Here is a 16,524-nt window from a genome sequence, read left to right on the forward strand (position 1 = left end):
CACCTCACACCTTGCCGCAGTGGCTTGTAGGTACCTAACCGTAAACGAGTGGAGAGTGATAGAGCAGTTATCTCAGCCACTGTGCTTGCATCTTGAATTATTATTCCTGGTACTCAGCTCGCATCAGTGTCAAGCGATTCCAGTTTGGGAGCAAGAGCAGCATGTTAACCTGCTTGTTTTGAGGTACGGACGTTGAAGGCGACCAGATAGACTGGTGGCGATACTGGAAGATTGATTTCGGGATGCCCTAAGGAAGTCAGCGCCGGATGACGCGTGCATGTTGCTGCTAAAGTTGACGCAGGACGAAGAGTATTATCAGTCCTAACTGACAGGCCTACAAGAGGAGAGATATTGATGGATTGCGGAGAGGAGGAACAAAACGTGTTTGAAAGAGAAAGAAGGAAGACATCAGTAGTAGCCTGTTTTGCTTACCCACCCTGCTGTATGCAGCAAGTAAGGTGACCCAGCTGATGGCACCACGCGATATTGGTTGACATGATATTCTTTGTAAGTGTGAAATTCACGGTTGCACATGTCACCGGTGGCAGTGAGACTGGTACCTGGTAAACTGTGGTACATTTATGTATACTTTTCGTGTTCTACGTCCGATTTTACTGTGGTATTCGCTGCCCGTGATCATACTCGTACGCATTCACATACTCTACTGAATTACTGGTTGAAGGAACGAATTTTCTGAATAGCGAAATGCCGCAGTTGATTAAGGCTAAAAGCTGAGATGTATACATTTAGTCTAAGGACGGTGATTCAGCAGCCGAATGACAATTGAAAGATGACATAAAGGTTGTTGCGATAGAAAATGTTCCAACAGCCGGCAAGGAGGGTGCCCTTACAGCGATTACCGATTCGGAACTCATCTTGACTCATCGCATATTTCCCTTTTCTATTTGTCCAACCAACGCGCAGCCCTAACGAAAGTCGAGTGTATTTGGCTTGGAATCTCGTTACCGTGTGATTATTGCGGTATTACCTTAAGGTACATCACTCCCACCAGCAGAGTGAGAAAAAATGTTCGTTTTGTCTTACTTTTTGTTTACATAGAAGACAGTTTTTTTCTTCGTACTCATAATGTAAGTTATGGAACAGAATGCCTGTCTTTAGAAGCTGCAGCTGTGTGGAGAACGTTCAAATGCCTTTATTATGTGAATTTAGATTATTACTATGCTTGAATTGTCCTTGTAGGCACCATGGAGTGGAAAAATTCTGTCACAGTTAAGCTGACATCATGAAAATCATTGTTTGTGATAACTGATCGTCTCATTAGATGGAGGATGAGCTTCATCACTGGGATTTTGGTTGGGAGTTCTGAAGATCAGGGGAGTAAACACGTGATTAGTGCCACAATAGCTGACAACTACCGTTTATGGTAGGAGGATGCTTGGGCGCAATCGCTAACAATCAGTTACACCTTGTCCCACAGAGACGAATGACTTTTAGCATTAGGATAACAATATCAGGTTCACTGGTTTCAGGGACTGAGAAAGACCGCTTTCATACGCCTTGAAGTGTATGAACGGAGAGGCTAGATTCATATTTGCGATTCTTACTTTCACCTAGATGTGACGGACTCAAACAAAGAGGATGCGGGCCCTGGAAGATGATGTATGAAGTATTCGAAATATGGGATGAATCCTGTCCGCCTTTGTCTATAAAAAGGCAAACATCGTAAGCCCAGGCCTACCTACAGCGCCAATGACTTATTAAAAGTGTGTTTCCTGCGTTCAAGCTCAGCCAGAATATAGAAATCAGGCCGTATGACACGCATCAAGGGACAATACATGCGCAAATTAGTTTTGTCCCTCAAGTATCTGGTTGTCATGAGTCTTCTAAAGTGTACTGCGTGCAAATAACTGGCTGTATTTTGCTTGTTCTAATCACGTGAACACCAGTGGTTCATTTGTACACTATGGTGGGAATGAATGAGGACAGATTCCCTAATTTGATTCCTAAGACTAAGTCGATACGATTAGATAAAGGTTTCCCGGAACACACATCGTTCATATATTATTTTACACTGTCACTTTATAATTAGGATGTCCCTTGATAGGTGGGTTATTCGGTCTTTGGTGTACGTGTCTTTCACAGTAAAAGAAAAGTAAACCGAAGCATCCCGCTCGCTTTTTTGGAGAAAGTACACAGACAAAAACACTAGTAATGGAATTCAAGAATTTCCAACCCACTACTCGTTATGCCATACAGATTTTAGTATCCTACTGAATGTAACCTCACTTTCATTCCTTTTTAGTGTATTCTCAATGTTTACACCGTCTCCGTCCGAGTTACATGACATTCCAGTACTGGGTCTAGGAACTTGGCGAGTGAGTGTCATAAGCTCTGCTCAACAACCCCAGTCTTCCCGCACAGCTGTTGGAGACGCAGTTTCTGTTGCTCTCGCAACTGGGTACCGGCACATTGACTGTGCTTATTTGTATGGAAACGAAAAAGAGATAGGTAATGCGTTAAGATCATCCATGGAGCACCTGGGTTTGAGGCGCGACGAGATGTTTATTGTATCGAAGGTAAACTGATGATTGCAGAAGTCCTTCTGATTTTTCAGCTATGGTGCACATATTTCCGTCCTGAGCTGGTAGAAAAATGTTGTGAACAAAGTTTAAGCGATCTTGGTCTAGATTATATTGATTTGTACTTGATGCACTCACCCATGGCGTTTCAGGTATGTGCTCTAATCGTTTTAGCGTGTATCAGCAGCCTGGTGCGAGCCTATTTCCCGTGGGACCAGATGGAGTAACCATTGCCATAGATGAGGTCCCTCTTACTGATACCTGGGAAGTAAGTCTGAGAGATTTTAATCTAAACATCTTTGAATCGTACCATTAGGACGCTAAGTACCATGTTAGCACGCCAACAGCCATTACTATCTGTATTCTTGATTTTTTTATTATTATGGCCACAGGTTTCTCGCACCAAGTGACCTAGAAGAACGCTGACCACACAAGCTAGTCTTCTTTTCCTTTCATACTATAACCAGGGGTGAAAGGATAGAGGATGGTTCCCGTGCCCTTACGAGGCGGCTCCATCTTTGGCTACTAACGAACGGTCCGCGTCCCTTTCTAGCTTGGAATTGTTCATTGTGCGCGATCGCGGCCGCATCCTGTGAAACAGATGACTCAAAGGAAGCTCTCAATCATTACTAGGGCTCAACGGCGTGTGTGAGCACGTATTCCATTTCAGTGGGCGGGTATACAAGTTTCTTTTGCTGCCGTGAGGGCAGGTAAAGGCTGAAGGTATACCCTCGGATAAGGCTGAGTAGTATAGGGGACGCTGCTTCAACTCAACTCTGTAGTAATCACGGAACTATAGCCTATCTCCACAGAAGTTGTCCGCAGTACGAAGGGCGGTATTCAGAAAAATTAGTTCCAACCTACCATGCTCCTACTGGGCATTTATCGACTGTTTTTTTTGTGATTCTAAATCCTCACTAAGGAACTTCACTGGAAGATGCTTGATACAAAAGCCAAGCACTTGAACGTACCAACAGGAGGGTATGGAAAATGGACTGGTTTTACAACAATACAGAATCACATAATCTGATAGTCTAGGGACCGTTAACTGTGACGCTTGTTTACCTGATCATCACCTCAATGGGGCAGCTCTGAGTGAATAACATTAGGAAATGTGGTTCGTGAAGCTTCCTATCAGTTTGCCGGCCATTCCGAATTGCTGGTGCGTTTCCACATGACATGTACTCCAGCGGTTGTGGGAAGGAAGACCATTCACGGTCTTTGGACTATCCTCGAATGTCGTGCCAACTGAATCATGAGGCGTCTGTTTTGCAGCAATTCAGTTTTATAAACGAGAGAACCAGTTGAGTCTCTCATGGAAACCAAATTGATTAGCAAATGAGTGTGTTTCCCGAGTTAAGGTTTCTTTTAAGACCACCAGTTTTACAGAACGAGTCTTCGAATGTACATGAGACGGAGTATTTTTCGTTAGTCTTAGGCGGTTGTGGAAGCAATCGTAACGCGTCTGCGCCGTATTTCGGATGTCTAGGTTTCAAATCCAGGCGAAGAATGTGCACTGCTAATGAGCTCTAGGGATCCATATAGCTCCGTGGTTAAGGTACCAGCAACCCAACTCAAGTGCTCGGAGTAGCGGTCCCCATGGGACGTACTGGTGGTTGATCAAGCGACCTTTGGTCTGTTCGGCGAGCTTGGTAGTTATTTTGCAAGCGTTTCCGGTCGATAAAATACCATCAAAGTGCAATTATCTGCTTACAGCTATATAGTTTCCAAAGCGTTACTGATATACTTTCATGTGTTTGGTTCCTCGATACCAGCATCTAGGAAGAATTGTGTCTTACTTCGTTCAAATTCGTCTGGTTTATAAGTTCGAGAATTGCCGTGGTTGGGATGAGACCCTCCTCATTCAGTTCTCTTTTCTTCCATCAACCACTAAATTGTACGCCACACCGATACGTTTGAAGATCTGAAGTTTGCGAGGCTTTGGGAACCAAGAGTGGTGGGAAGATCCGGAGACAGACTGTCCAGCGGAAGCAAATTTCATTAGGGATGGCTGCGCGGTAACAGGTAGACATCACGGCCAAAAGACAAGCAAAGGTAGATAGGGGCTGGTCCTGTCGAATGCCTTCGACAAAGCAAAAGAAGTCACATTGTGACGATGTGGGTTTTTGCGACCTATCTGTCAGAGTGGCGATGAGGCACATAAATTTATTCTGAATACAGTCAAGCAAGAAATGGTAAAACAAGGCACCCTAGCCCAATTTTGACAGGAATGCACCTGATCAAGGCGAATATGAGATTCACGGGGAAGAAATTGGACAGAGCTGGGAAGCCCGCAGAATCAGAATAGAGTTCGATTGAAGTTGATTGAGTGAACCACGGAAAGTTATCGTTGACGGATAGCCCAAGAAGGATGGTGTAGAAATAGTGGGTTCGTTCGAAGGTTGAATGTTAGGTGGGGAGCGGCGGACGAAGGTTGGTACATGAGGGGAATTAGGCCAGATAAGCATTGTTGCAGCCGACGTTCTCTACTCCAAAGTATTGTTCAGTTCAGTGTTCTATGATAAGAATGTTTGGATTGTCACATTGCATTTTAGAGTGGTGTCGTCTGTGGGACGATAGGTGTAGAAAATTACAACAATAAGCCACTGCCGTGAATGCAGGGCATGCAACGTTTCGGGAAGCTCTTACGCTGATCTTCTGGGGCCAGGGGGCAAGGACGCCAGTGTGTATTTGGATAAAACGGCAGCTCATGAAAATTTCAAGTCATTTAGTGAGGTTTGGTGCAGACCGTAAATTTCGAAGAAGAGGCCCTCGAAGAAATCTGCACACCTAACAATCAGATGTCTTGTCTAGTAAACTTGTGTTTCACTGAATAATTCAAGGGGCAAATATTATTCTTGTCACAGAACAAACGTTTGTATTTAAGATTATATTGCCAATCGGTCAGGAGGTCGCCATCCTCAAGATCGCACTGAATTTTTTGGGGGAGGATAGACTCCAAAACTTTGAATTGAGTAAAAGTATTGGAAATCAGCCCATAATTATTGTGGTCGCTCAGGATTGTGTAGTATATCTCAGTACATCAAGGACTAGAGAGATATGCCTGAAAAGCGCAAAAGCATTCTGCTGGTCGATGAAAGTGTCGTACAGTTTGAGAGTGCTACCGTCGGGGTCAGGTGGTGACTTTAGACAACAGAAAATAGGTTGGTGGTGCTAAGTAACTGGCACGGAGTTGGAAGGTGCAATGAAATTGGTCACAGAATTTTGACGGAAATTTGTTTTTCATGGGGAAAGTTTTGAGAATGTCATTAGAACAAATTAGGAGAAACAAAAGTTATGGCTGACTACTCTTGGCCAGATTGATCAGCCTGGGTGTTTCGATAGTTTATCTGCCTTCCGATCAATAGTTGTCTCTAGTGTTGCCGATTGCAACTTTGCAGGATGCGGCCATGGATGAACGGAATGATATAATCCAATCATAAACGACATACATCACTCTGGGGTCGTTTAAGGGTAGCGAAGCATCGGTGTTGAACACTGTGTCATGCTGTCGATGATGATGATGATTATGATCGTCTGACGAACAAGCTTTTCACGAATGAGAGCCAAAAGCTGACGCTTATCTTTCCGGTCAGTAGGATAAAGTCCCGAAAGTACGACCTGAGGAGCGTGTGGATTTTACGAAGAAAATACTGTTTAAGGAAGCGTGGTATAAGAAAGACTTTTGATATCAGATACACAGGGGTAGCGAGATATGGAACAGATAAAGAGGATGGCCGCAGACAGAAACCTTGCTGTTAAACGGAAAAAGCCTGGAACAGTAAATTGTTCGGAAACTTGCGATGCGTCAGGTTACTAACCCTCAAGATCGGTGGTACCGCGTGAACTAATACAAAAGAGGCAGCGGGAGATACAAACTGTTGAACCGATTTAACGTTAGAGAGGATATGTGCGTAGAGTGAAGAGTATACCCATATTTGTTTAATAGGTTATAGCTCAGCATCCCAACTCAGGGCTTTGAAGTGGCGAACTACATAGGATTCCCAATAAGTTAGGCAGCGGCACTTCCCAAAGTGCCACTGCCTGCAATTCTCATCCTGGTTGACGGTTCGTTTCCTTTTCTCGACCTTATCCTATTTGGCTGTTGCCTGAGAAACTGCCCAAATTTTCCACTCTCCATTTTTCCAATCTGCCATCTCTTCGTTTTTCGGAAATCTTGAGAATCCATTCTTTCTTCGTTTCAGGCAATGGAAAACCTGGTGGATGCCGGTCTAGTCAAATCCATCGGACTATCCAACTTTAACAAGCACCAGATATTTCGCATTTTGACCGAGTGTCGCATAAAACCGATCAATTTGCAAATTGAGGCACATGTCAACTTTCCGAATTCGGAGCTTGTGAGTTACGCCCAATCTCTTGGTATCACAGTGACGGCCTACGCACCACTAGGCTCACCCGGTGGATTTCGGTGTGTTTCGCCGTTTTTGTTCATGTTCACTGGTATTCCCTCGCAGTAAACCTCACCACACATGATTATCAGTTTCCTGGTAACTGCTTTCAATCAAATTCAGTATAGTCTCAATCTAACGAATCCGAAGACCCAAGCGAATTTGGTCGTATTGAGAGGTGATTACACTAAGTGGGAAGATGCGTGAAGAATAGGCCATTGCTTGTGTGTGCTATGCACTGTACCTACTGCATTAGTCCGTGGAATTTTTGTTTGATTCTATAGATCGTATAAGAGCCAGTGTAGCTGACGAAACATGCACCGTCGTGTCTACGCCTCGACAGGCAATCACATCAGCAAATTGATGCATGAGTTCCATTGGCCTATGTTCTGTGCCGTGTGCCGAAGCGTCTGTAGCCAAGCACACAAAGACCATACTGTAGAAAGCTGTTAAAGCGTACAGATATTGTTATCTTCAACAATTTTGCCAAGTCCACTTCCCTAGTTTAAGTAAATGAACTCGGTGCGGAATCGTTGGTCAAAATTCATCCGGCGTGATTATTACACAGTTGAATCACTAAAGATTGCACCGGGGGTGCAGTCCCGGATTGAAATACCTGTCGAATCACCAAACAAGTTCGCAAATGCCGGTTTACACCACTTCAATGATCCCCCGCATCATTACTATCTGCTGTTGTGTTTGCTATCTCTTATGTTTGCATAAAACGTAGCCCGACAAAACTGGCCAGTCCACTTTTGGGGCCTCATAGGTACATATCCTTAGTATCAACGGTCGTTTTTTACTCAAAATCAATTCCAGGAGGCGATATGTTTTGCTTTTATATTCCTGCTTTTTCGCCTCTCTTCTGCACTCTAACAGAGGAAGGACAAATCTCCTGAACGAAAAATGGATATCAGATATTGCCGTCAGGAAGGGGAAATCAAGTGCCCAAGTCTTGTTACGATATTTGATTCAGCGTGGTCTCATTGTTATCCCTAAATCGGTCAAACCTGAAAGGATTAAAGAGAATGCTCAGGTGAGCTTAACACTCAGTCTATTGGTCCCAAGTGGTAAGGTAAATGATAAACCTTAATTAAGTCAACTCAGTCTGTGAGCACCTTGTGAGTTCACGTTTCCGTTCAGCCCACTGTATCTTGTGGTTGCGCCTTTTTTAGTCTGCAGTTTGGTCTTGTTTCACCAAGCTTCGTGCCGGTTTGTATTTCCACTTGAACAGCTTCATAATTTTCCCAAAATCTGCCACTGCCCGAATATCATTTCTCATTCCTATGAGATACACACGAAGTAACTGGTTGCATACTGAGGTCGCGCATATTCGGAGCTTTGAATATGTTTTGTGAATAATTCGGTGGGAATCGTACTATGTTGGAGTTAAACTGTGACATTCTTTCAATACTAGATGACCTTAGTCCATGTAGTGGGTGAAATCTTCTCGAAGGGCTTTATCTACAGGAAAAAGGTCTCGGGTCCCTGGGTGAGTAGATTTCAGTGCTGTATCGTGGGTTCAAGGTAACTTAGAGCAACTCAAGCATGATAAAGACATGTTTTAAAAACGGCCTCTCGGGTTCTAGGACATTTTGCGTTATCAGAGAGAAGTGTTGTTACCAAAGAGTAGTGAAAAGTGGGTTTGAGATTCGGAAAGATCCTGAAGGGTTATGTCTTGTTCTTGGCGCCTAGAAAGGGGTGAATTTAGGAGTAGATGACGATATGAGAGAAGCTGACTTGGGGAAACCGGTAGCGAACTGAGCACACTGAGAACACATTGGACCCCAAAGCGGAAGCCGTTTTTCTTCGAATATATTCGATGTTTGCTCAAGTATACGAATACTACTGTCAATGACTTCCAGCAGTCACAAATTTACTGGTAACAAGATATGCAGCTCGAGCCACCTCCATCAGTACGCAGCTTGAGATTATCTACGCGCGAACATAAATCACCTCCCTTTGACCTGTAGACCAAATATGACGCCATCTGTGCCACACAGAAGTCCCGTCCTACCCATTTTAATAGCTGTAAAGCTTATTACTCCTTTGTTTGCCTTTCACTATAACTCCAGCGATAGTCTCTGTTTCCTTCCTTTGGAATCAGTCGAGTGGCAAATTTTTTCATACTTACAGGTATTCGACTTCGAGCTCACTTCTGAAGAGATGAATTTGTTGAACACAATGGGTCTCAATGAACGTCAATTCCGCTTCAAAAAGTAGGTTTCTCTTTTCTGGCTACCTTCTTCTAGTCAGATGCATCATCCGGAATATCCGTTCCACGCTGATCAATGAGTACTCTTCAACCGTCCCAGTGTACAGTCAAATACATTGTTTTACCGATGAATGCTTGATGAATTTCTTCGGTGATCATTGCTTTGATGGTATCCGATTTCGTATTCTAAGTTGGGCGTCGGTTAGGGCAGTCTTGTTGGTCTATAGGTGTAATGTTGTCCGTTCATCTGTCTCGCTGCTCCTTATCTCAGTGGCTGTTGCAGACAGAACGAGAACGGCTAGATTGAATGAGTCCTTTTCCCTATCCTATAACCGGCCAATGGACGCATGGTTCTGAGTTTATAAATAAATGAATAGTTTATATAGCTCAAGGTCCATACACATCATAAACGAAAGGTTCAGTTGAGTATACCGTGGAAACCAAACTGGTGTGCAAATGAGTGCATTTCGTTATTGTGAGCTGTTTTTTCATTCACACTGCACTATTGGAGTTGCAACGTTTTGGCCACATAGTGATACGACTGAAGTTCAATCGATGGTGCAAACTTTTTAAGGGAGTACAATCACTAGATACACGTATAAGACCTGGTAGATCTTGGGAATCGTTCAGCTGTAGCACCCTTTCGATGCCAAACCGTCATACCTCCAGAAGGAAGCACGAGCACTGGGATACTGTCAGGTTGTCCAAGCCTAGACAGGGAGAGTCGAGAGGCAGAGGTTGAGTTCAAACCGCGGACCTTCCGGTCAGTAAATTCGCGCTCTAACGACTGAACTATCTCGGGAATCAGAATCCACTGAAGGTTAGGAAACCGATTCTCATGGAAAATGACTGGAGAATTGTGTATGGGTAATTGGACAGAAATAAATCAGAAATTGGTCCACACAGAGTTACCATTTGGCTTCATCGCCAACCCCAAGAAACCAGATAGGACGAAGGACGGTTTGTATACCCAATCGAAGTTTACTGTGATAAAATAAGTAAGCAAATTAATTTTTGCAATATCTTAGCTTGCGCAACCTGGTGCACGCTCCGAAACTGACTCCAGGTCCAGAAGAGGCCAAGTACTTCTTTTATCCATCGGATCTTTCTTGGGATACCTGTAAAGTACTAAGGGTCAAATTACTCGCCTCGTATACTAATTTCACACTACGGTGGCTATGTTATCACCTTTTGCCTTAAACGAACTGATCTCCAAAACCTTGGCGTCCGCCCACAAGAAAATTCACATTATTCCTTGATTTGCTCTGTATATCACTGTTTGGATCTCGCATTCCCTACCATTAACCCTTGATATTGGTTTATCACAAATACCTTACCGCGATCGATGGTTGTCAAGTTTGGCCGCAGTTTTTATTGCTTGACACTATTTGGACGAGTGCAGCTGGTGCTTTTACGATTCGCACGTAGAACAGTCTTCAAAACTGTATCCGGACAGATCATGCCAAAAGTGTTCTTAGGTTGCGATGCTACTTTCACAAATGGCTTGACAACACGGTACAATTGACATCATCGATTGCATGTCACATCTATACGTGCTCAGAAGACTCATAAGTCTTCCAAAAAATATCGACCGGTGAAGGGATATCTGGGTTAGCGTTTGAATGAGTCATTCTGAGTTGGGGGGCTAGGCGGGCTATGCACCCACATGCCGAGTGTTGAATAGATTGTGCCGTGACATCCTGGCACGAAATAATCCTTTCCTCATCCTGTAAACTCATACGATAACAGCTTTCCTGAACTGTTAAGAACAAACAGTCACCTTTTGTACAAGTCAGAGATGCTCAACACAGGCAGGTGTTTTTCCACCTCCCTGTTTCGGGTGAATTGAAACCGCCTCCTGGTGGTAGCTTCTATGAAGATCGAAAATGTGGAGTGAGTTCGGTAGGCATGTTGAGAAAATTCAGTCCACGTTTGTTGTGCAGCGAGAAAACGTGTTAGATCTGGCTACATTGTTATAGGGTTTTGAGGATCAGTGATATCAGGGGAAATCTCTGGCAGTAACGATAATGAAGGGGCACAGTACATGCTTAATGAGTGTCGTAAGAGTCCGTCTGGAGTATAATAGTGTGTGAACACGAACGACGTCGGTGAAGAGCTGCTGCTAGTAGTGAGCACTGCAAACACCCATTTCACGGATACTACTCAGCTGATTTGTATCAAAAATATGGTCAGTGTTTGTCAAGGTTATAATCTACTGAGTCCTTTACAGAAATTAATGATAAACGCAGATTATTCACTGGTAATCCCATGATTTTTTTAGTTATTCCACAGCTGTTTAAAGCAAAGATCCGAAAGTTAAATTTAACGGCTGTACAAGCCGGTTGGCAAACGCGTGGCTCAATTATGACATTTTGAAACTATGATTCCAACTGTTTGATCTCAACTTTTTGAAATATATATTCACAAAGGATGCATGTACAATGTATAAATCAAGCAAGTAAAGAGTTACGGGGCGTTTTTGCTAATTCTAGGGTGAAAATTACTCTTCCATAATTAGTGCATCATCTCAAAATACTCTGTGACAAAGCCGTAGAATCCACCCTTGAATAACCACAAAAAATGCGGAAGAATTTGCATATTGATTTTTTGTTTGAATGTGTCGATTTGGCGCCATCTAGCAATAAACCATTAGTATTCCTCTTCCAATTGCCTATTTAGTTGTCATTGTTTCGCGACGGTCGATCAGGGAACTGTAGCGCAACATCCAACGATAGAAAGGCTGAAATTAGTTTGATCAACAGCTGATTACAGTAATCGTCGGGCAGACTACGGCGCTAGTTTGAGCGTGCACGTGTGGATGTTACAGGATGCGTACGAATTCGTGTGTATATGATCAGCCGTGCAAAAACCGACATGCCGTAACTGCACTTTGTATACATTGGGGCACACGTGCATCCACGCCGTTCGATGAACAAGTCAGGTCCAAACTGGGTTTTGGAGTGCAAGCCGTTTGGCGTGACAAGGTCAGAGAAATCCTTCAGCGAAATGGTCAGATAAGTTAAACAACCGTATGCGTGTTCGTATCCCCGTAGGGGTGTATAGCCTCTTTTCAGCCTTTACGTGTTGATCTACCGTGGCCGTATTAGTCTATATATGGCACCCACATTTCCAATCACGCTGCATTTATGTGCCAGGAATACGTTTGAACCCAAGGGTAGGGGAGTATAACAGGGGGAAACAGTTAGACAAGTGTGGTCCATGAGACCTTCATCGATCTTAGATGCAAATAAACAAATGATGCCCAGTAACGTGATAAAACGCGTTACTGACGGAGTTACTGGAAACTCCTCGACAGTCCATGCCGGTTTCGCCCTGCCTGGAGCTTGCTCAGCAGATACACAGTTCTCGTTAGCTTTATGTCTGCTTATGCGTAGCATGTTACTAGCAAGTACGTGTTTGCTTTGCAAAGGTCACAAACCACAAGTCGTATTTTTGAAATCGATTTTGTGGCACTGCTGCCATAAAAGCCGTAAACCTAGTAAGTCCGTCGTGTAGATGTTTTGTTCCACCATCGTTTGCTCCACCAAACACGAAATCCTGGGAATTGGAACAGCGGGCCGGATGTAGTACACGCATTTCCCCGTTCGGTCTAACCGTGACGGTGGCACCATCCCCAACGCCTACGTTGAACGACGTAACAACATTGTTTCCGTAGCCGGTTAGCTCTTTGAAAAGGGCCAACCACCTTAACTTCTTGCGTCACCACCACCCAAAAAAGTATGGGCAATCAGAAATGCGACCCCGTTTGACTAAACTGAGCGCGAATGACTCCAGCCGATCAATCACAGCTGCGTGATGGTGCGACAGGATTCTAACTTCAGGCAGGAGGCAGATACACGTGACAAAAAACTTTACAACGTCGACTCCTTTTCTCCCTCAACAACAAGTTTCACTGGAGTGAATTATCTTAACAATGCGACTATGAATCGTCAAACCACTTTCGAAATTTTCGTACCTGACAGATATTCTTCTCAGCAAGCTGCACTGATAATGTTGCAGAAGTCCTCAAATTGTGATAAATCATCACCAAAGGGAGTTCGAAGTAGTTGAGAAAACGGTGTGGACTACCCAGGAGGTATACCAAATGACTGACGTTTGGACCTCCGAGGGTGCCTTTATCAAGGAACGGATGACTGACATTGAAACATCACAAATCTGACTAGTGAGAGACTGCCAAAAGTGCTCTGATTGGCGTGAATGTTATGTGTGCCCTGCCGCTTGCGCGTGCGTATGAGCCAGGCAGACAATTGGAGGTTCGTATCAACGAACATGAACGCCATTCTAAGAAACGCGAGCAAACTGGACAAACTGGAGCGTGACTTGGCTATCATACTCCATGCTTAGAACCATCGGGTCAATTTTGATAAGATGCTGATAACAACTTTGGCATGCTGCAACAAAATGTCGACTTCTATGCACGGGGGTGCTGTTCTGAATCAGTTGCTATTCGCATCGTGCGTCAAAAGGTTTGATAGCCTTGGGTTATCGGTTACTTGATCTGGCCTAATTTACCATACAAGAGCGACTCAAACAGAAGGACCCACAAGCGCCACCACAAAACAGTTCCAAAGTCCTATGTGAAGCATTTACACATGTGCGTATGAAAGTTGCAGGCCACACATGATATGCACACCAATCACAACGCATGTGACAGTACCTTGCTAGTCCCATTAGTATTGTTTTGCTGCCAATGATTTGCTCTTTGATAAAAGTCACTCGTATTAGTCGAAACGTTCGTTGTTTAGTCACCAGCACTTTCACCATAGTTTTTAAATTGGCTCATCATTCAACTGTTCAGAAAACTGGTACATTCAGTACGATATTCTCAAACATTACCACCAAAAGCACATCAGTGTTCAACACCGATGCTTCGCGGCCGTGCAATCGAGTTGTTTAAAGGCCTTGTTGTTGTGAAGAAAAGAATAAAAGTGGATGGGGAAGGGACTTAGTGCTGGCCTATCGCAATCATTTCGAGGTGCCCGAGTCCAGAATTGAACCGTAGTACAGGCGTGACTGCATCAACGGACACCGGTGTTAAGGATAACTACGTCCATAACGTCCCTGACCAGACGGATTTTTTGATAGTATTGGGAAGAGGGTACACATTTTTGGATGTGGGAAGTATTGGGTTGAATGACGACTCCATCCAGATGGCTATCATTCGAACACTTACTAACACCAAGAATTACGGTGTTTGGGGGGAAGTGGGGTTAACTTCACTCATGCAACATGCATACCAATAAATTCACAAACTTTCAACTAAAGCTACAACCATATAGTCAAATACTGGATGCTGTGAATTCTACCTCATCGGATTTGATAGTCATTCTTTTGTAACACCTTTTCGGTGCCTAGCTGCCGAGAGGTTGTTGCCCGAAGTAAGCACGAGGGCTGGAATACTGTCAGGTCGCCCAAGCCTAGACGGGGAGAGTCAAAATGCAGATCGGGTTCGAACTTCCAGTCAGCAGCTTTGTTCTCTAACCACTGAGCCATCTCGATCTACAGGATATGACATATGCATCGCGTCTGAACTAAAGCAATAAATATGCTTGCTTTGCGCGCAGTACACTCTGTAGGTCGGTTGCACTGGGGAACGGTATGTATTTTATCATTCCTAGCGCAGAATTAACAGGAAAATATGAAAACCATGGGTGAAAAACTCGGTTGTGTTGGTAGCTGACATTTTCAGGGATGAGAACCCCGAGACGAAACACCTCTGACTGGAGACAATGACAGGTAGCGTCTGGTCACACAACCGGTGGCGCACACGAATTGAAGCCGTTGACCTCAAACCACTACTAGTAATATGGAGGTCACCCATGGTTACTTTTCGTTAATTAAACCTACCATGAATATCACGTCGTGTTTCTCCATTCGATGATCACTTATGGAAAAGATTGCTCTTAGCAAAGCCCTCATCCATAAGGGATTTCATCCGTCAATGATTTATGCAAACTTTTATAAGCCATAAGCGTGCGGATTCCTGCATTTGGATGGGTGTCTTGTTGGGGAGCAGTGACGCAGTGACAACCTATCCGGTGTCCGCGTCTTTGGACGCTGAACTGAACTGTCCTGGATTCTTGGGTGTTTTGGCGTGGCTTGACTGGAAAAGTGCCTCTGTGAGGCCACTAGCGCTGGGTGGCGGCACCAAGAGTGGAGTGCAGCTCCGCTGGGGCCTAAAATGATAATCAAACGAACGGACACTATTCTACTCCTGCAGCCAGTAGTCGCTCGCAGGACAATGAACGCAACCTATTGATTAGCTATTCACCCTATGAGGCTTTCATGCCCAATCCCGTCCCTCGTACGCTCCTGTCCTGAAGTTCTGACCTGGAGTGCACCCCTAAGCTGTGGGCGGGACTTTCGACGCCGGCGAGGATTTAGTCGTTTTCGGTACTTCAGATGGATTTTTTCCATTTGCCCGACGCGGAATTAAAATCTGCTGATGATTTCATCAGTCACGTATCCTCTAACTTCTCCATGAGCAAAGATGAATGGCGGCGGAAGTTTTGCGATGCATGTGTTGGCGGACAGGTGGATTCCGTCGTCTTCAAGGGTGTCCTAGATATTTTCCGTTATGATTGTTTTTCGGCGGATAGATTCCGAATGAAAAAAGCGAAAATGCTTTTTCTTACGAAGCTTTTCGAGTTTTTGATTGCTGGCGATTCTGGCATCCAGAATCTCGGCAGAAAACGTATGTTCTGATTACATATATCTTATGTATCCTTAGTGAAAGAATATGATTACTCAGCTCGTTGCAGTTTGGTTTGGACCATCAATTACTTTGCATATAGATGCCGAACTTGTGGCATCTCGCCCAGTATGTCTTTGTGTAGTTCTTGCTTCATGGCCGGCAACCATGTTGGGCATGATTTCAATAAGTTCAAGAGTCTCGCCGGTGGTGCGTGCGATTGTGGCGACTCAAACGTCATGCTCCCATCCGGGTAAGTATATAAGAATCATTCATACAGGAATAAGTATTCATGTGGGTTTATGAAGAATGCTACGCGTATAGTTTTGAAAAATTCATGTCAGGGCATCAGCCACATAGTAGCCATGGTTGACTCCGATCGATGTGCCACCTGGGCCGGAGTGGGTACTGAGTTGGCACGGGTTCCGTCTCACAAAAGAAGCCAACTCGACAATAGTTGATGCGCAATCATTCATAGTGGTTTTCTGACACCGTACATAGATCTTGTAGAAATCGCTCTTATCGCATCTCCATGATCCAAAACAGGCAGTTTGGAATTTGAGTACCGATTAAGAGAGTGGACAAATTTGCTTACCTGGCAGCTGTATCAGTCTTGGTGGTCTCGCAAAAGGTGATATTTCCACCCGG

The 16,524-nt window shown here is 44.2% G+C and overlaps 3 protein-coding genes across 3 annotated transcripts; all 3 read left to right on the plus strand.

Annotated features, from left to right (window-relative positions):
- Positions 1-2,273: 2,273 nt before the first annotated feature.
- Positions 2,274-9,244, plus strand: T265_08449 (hypothetical protein; the record flags this gene model as incomplete). Its single annotated transcript, XM_009174256.1, has 6 exons — positions 2,274-2,469; positions 2,693-2,808; positions 6,746-6,969; positions 7,829-7,985; positions 9,086-9,168; positions 9,202-9,244. The coding sequence occupies 6 exons, from the start codon at positions 2,274-2,276 to the stop codon at positions 9,242-9,244; spliced, it is 819 nt and encodes a 272-aa protein (XP_009172520.1).
- Positions 9,245-9,767: 523 nt separating this feature from the next.
- On the plus strand, positions 9,768-14,726 carry T265_08450 (hypothetical protein; the record flags this gene model as incomplete). Its single annotated transcript, XM_009174257.1, has 2 exons — positions 9,768-9,927; positions 14,509-14,726. A coding segment is annotated over one exon (96 nt), but the record flags the coding sequence as incomplete, so codon positions are not given.
- Positions 14,727-15,587: 861 nt separating this feature from the next.
- T265_08451 (hypothetical protein) lies at positions 15,588-15,890 on the plus strand (the record flags this gene model as incomplete). Its single annotated transcript, XM_009174258.1, has 1 exon — positions 15,588-15,890. One exon carries the CDS (start codon positions 15,588-15,590, stop codon positions 15,888-15,890), a length of 303 nt encoding a protein of 100 aa, XP_009172522.1.
- Between the last annotated feature and the right edge of the window lie 634 nt (positions 15,891-16,524).

This window comes from Opisthorchis viverrini (genome assembly GCF_000715545.1).
Source record: "Opisthorchis viverrini unplaced genomic scaffold opera_v5_217, whole genome shotgun sequence".
NCBI lineage: Eukaryota > Metazoa > Platyhelminthes > Trematoda > Opisthorchiida > Opisthorchiidae > Opisthorchis > Opisthorchis viverrini.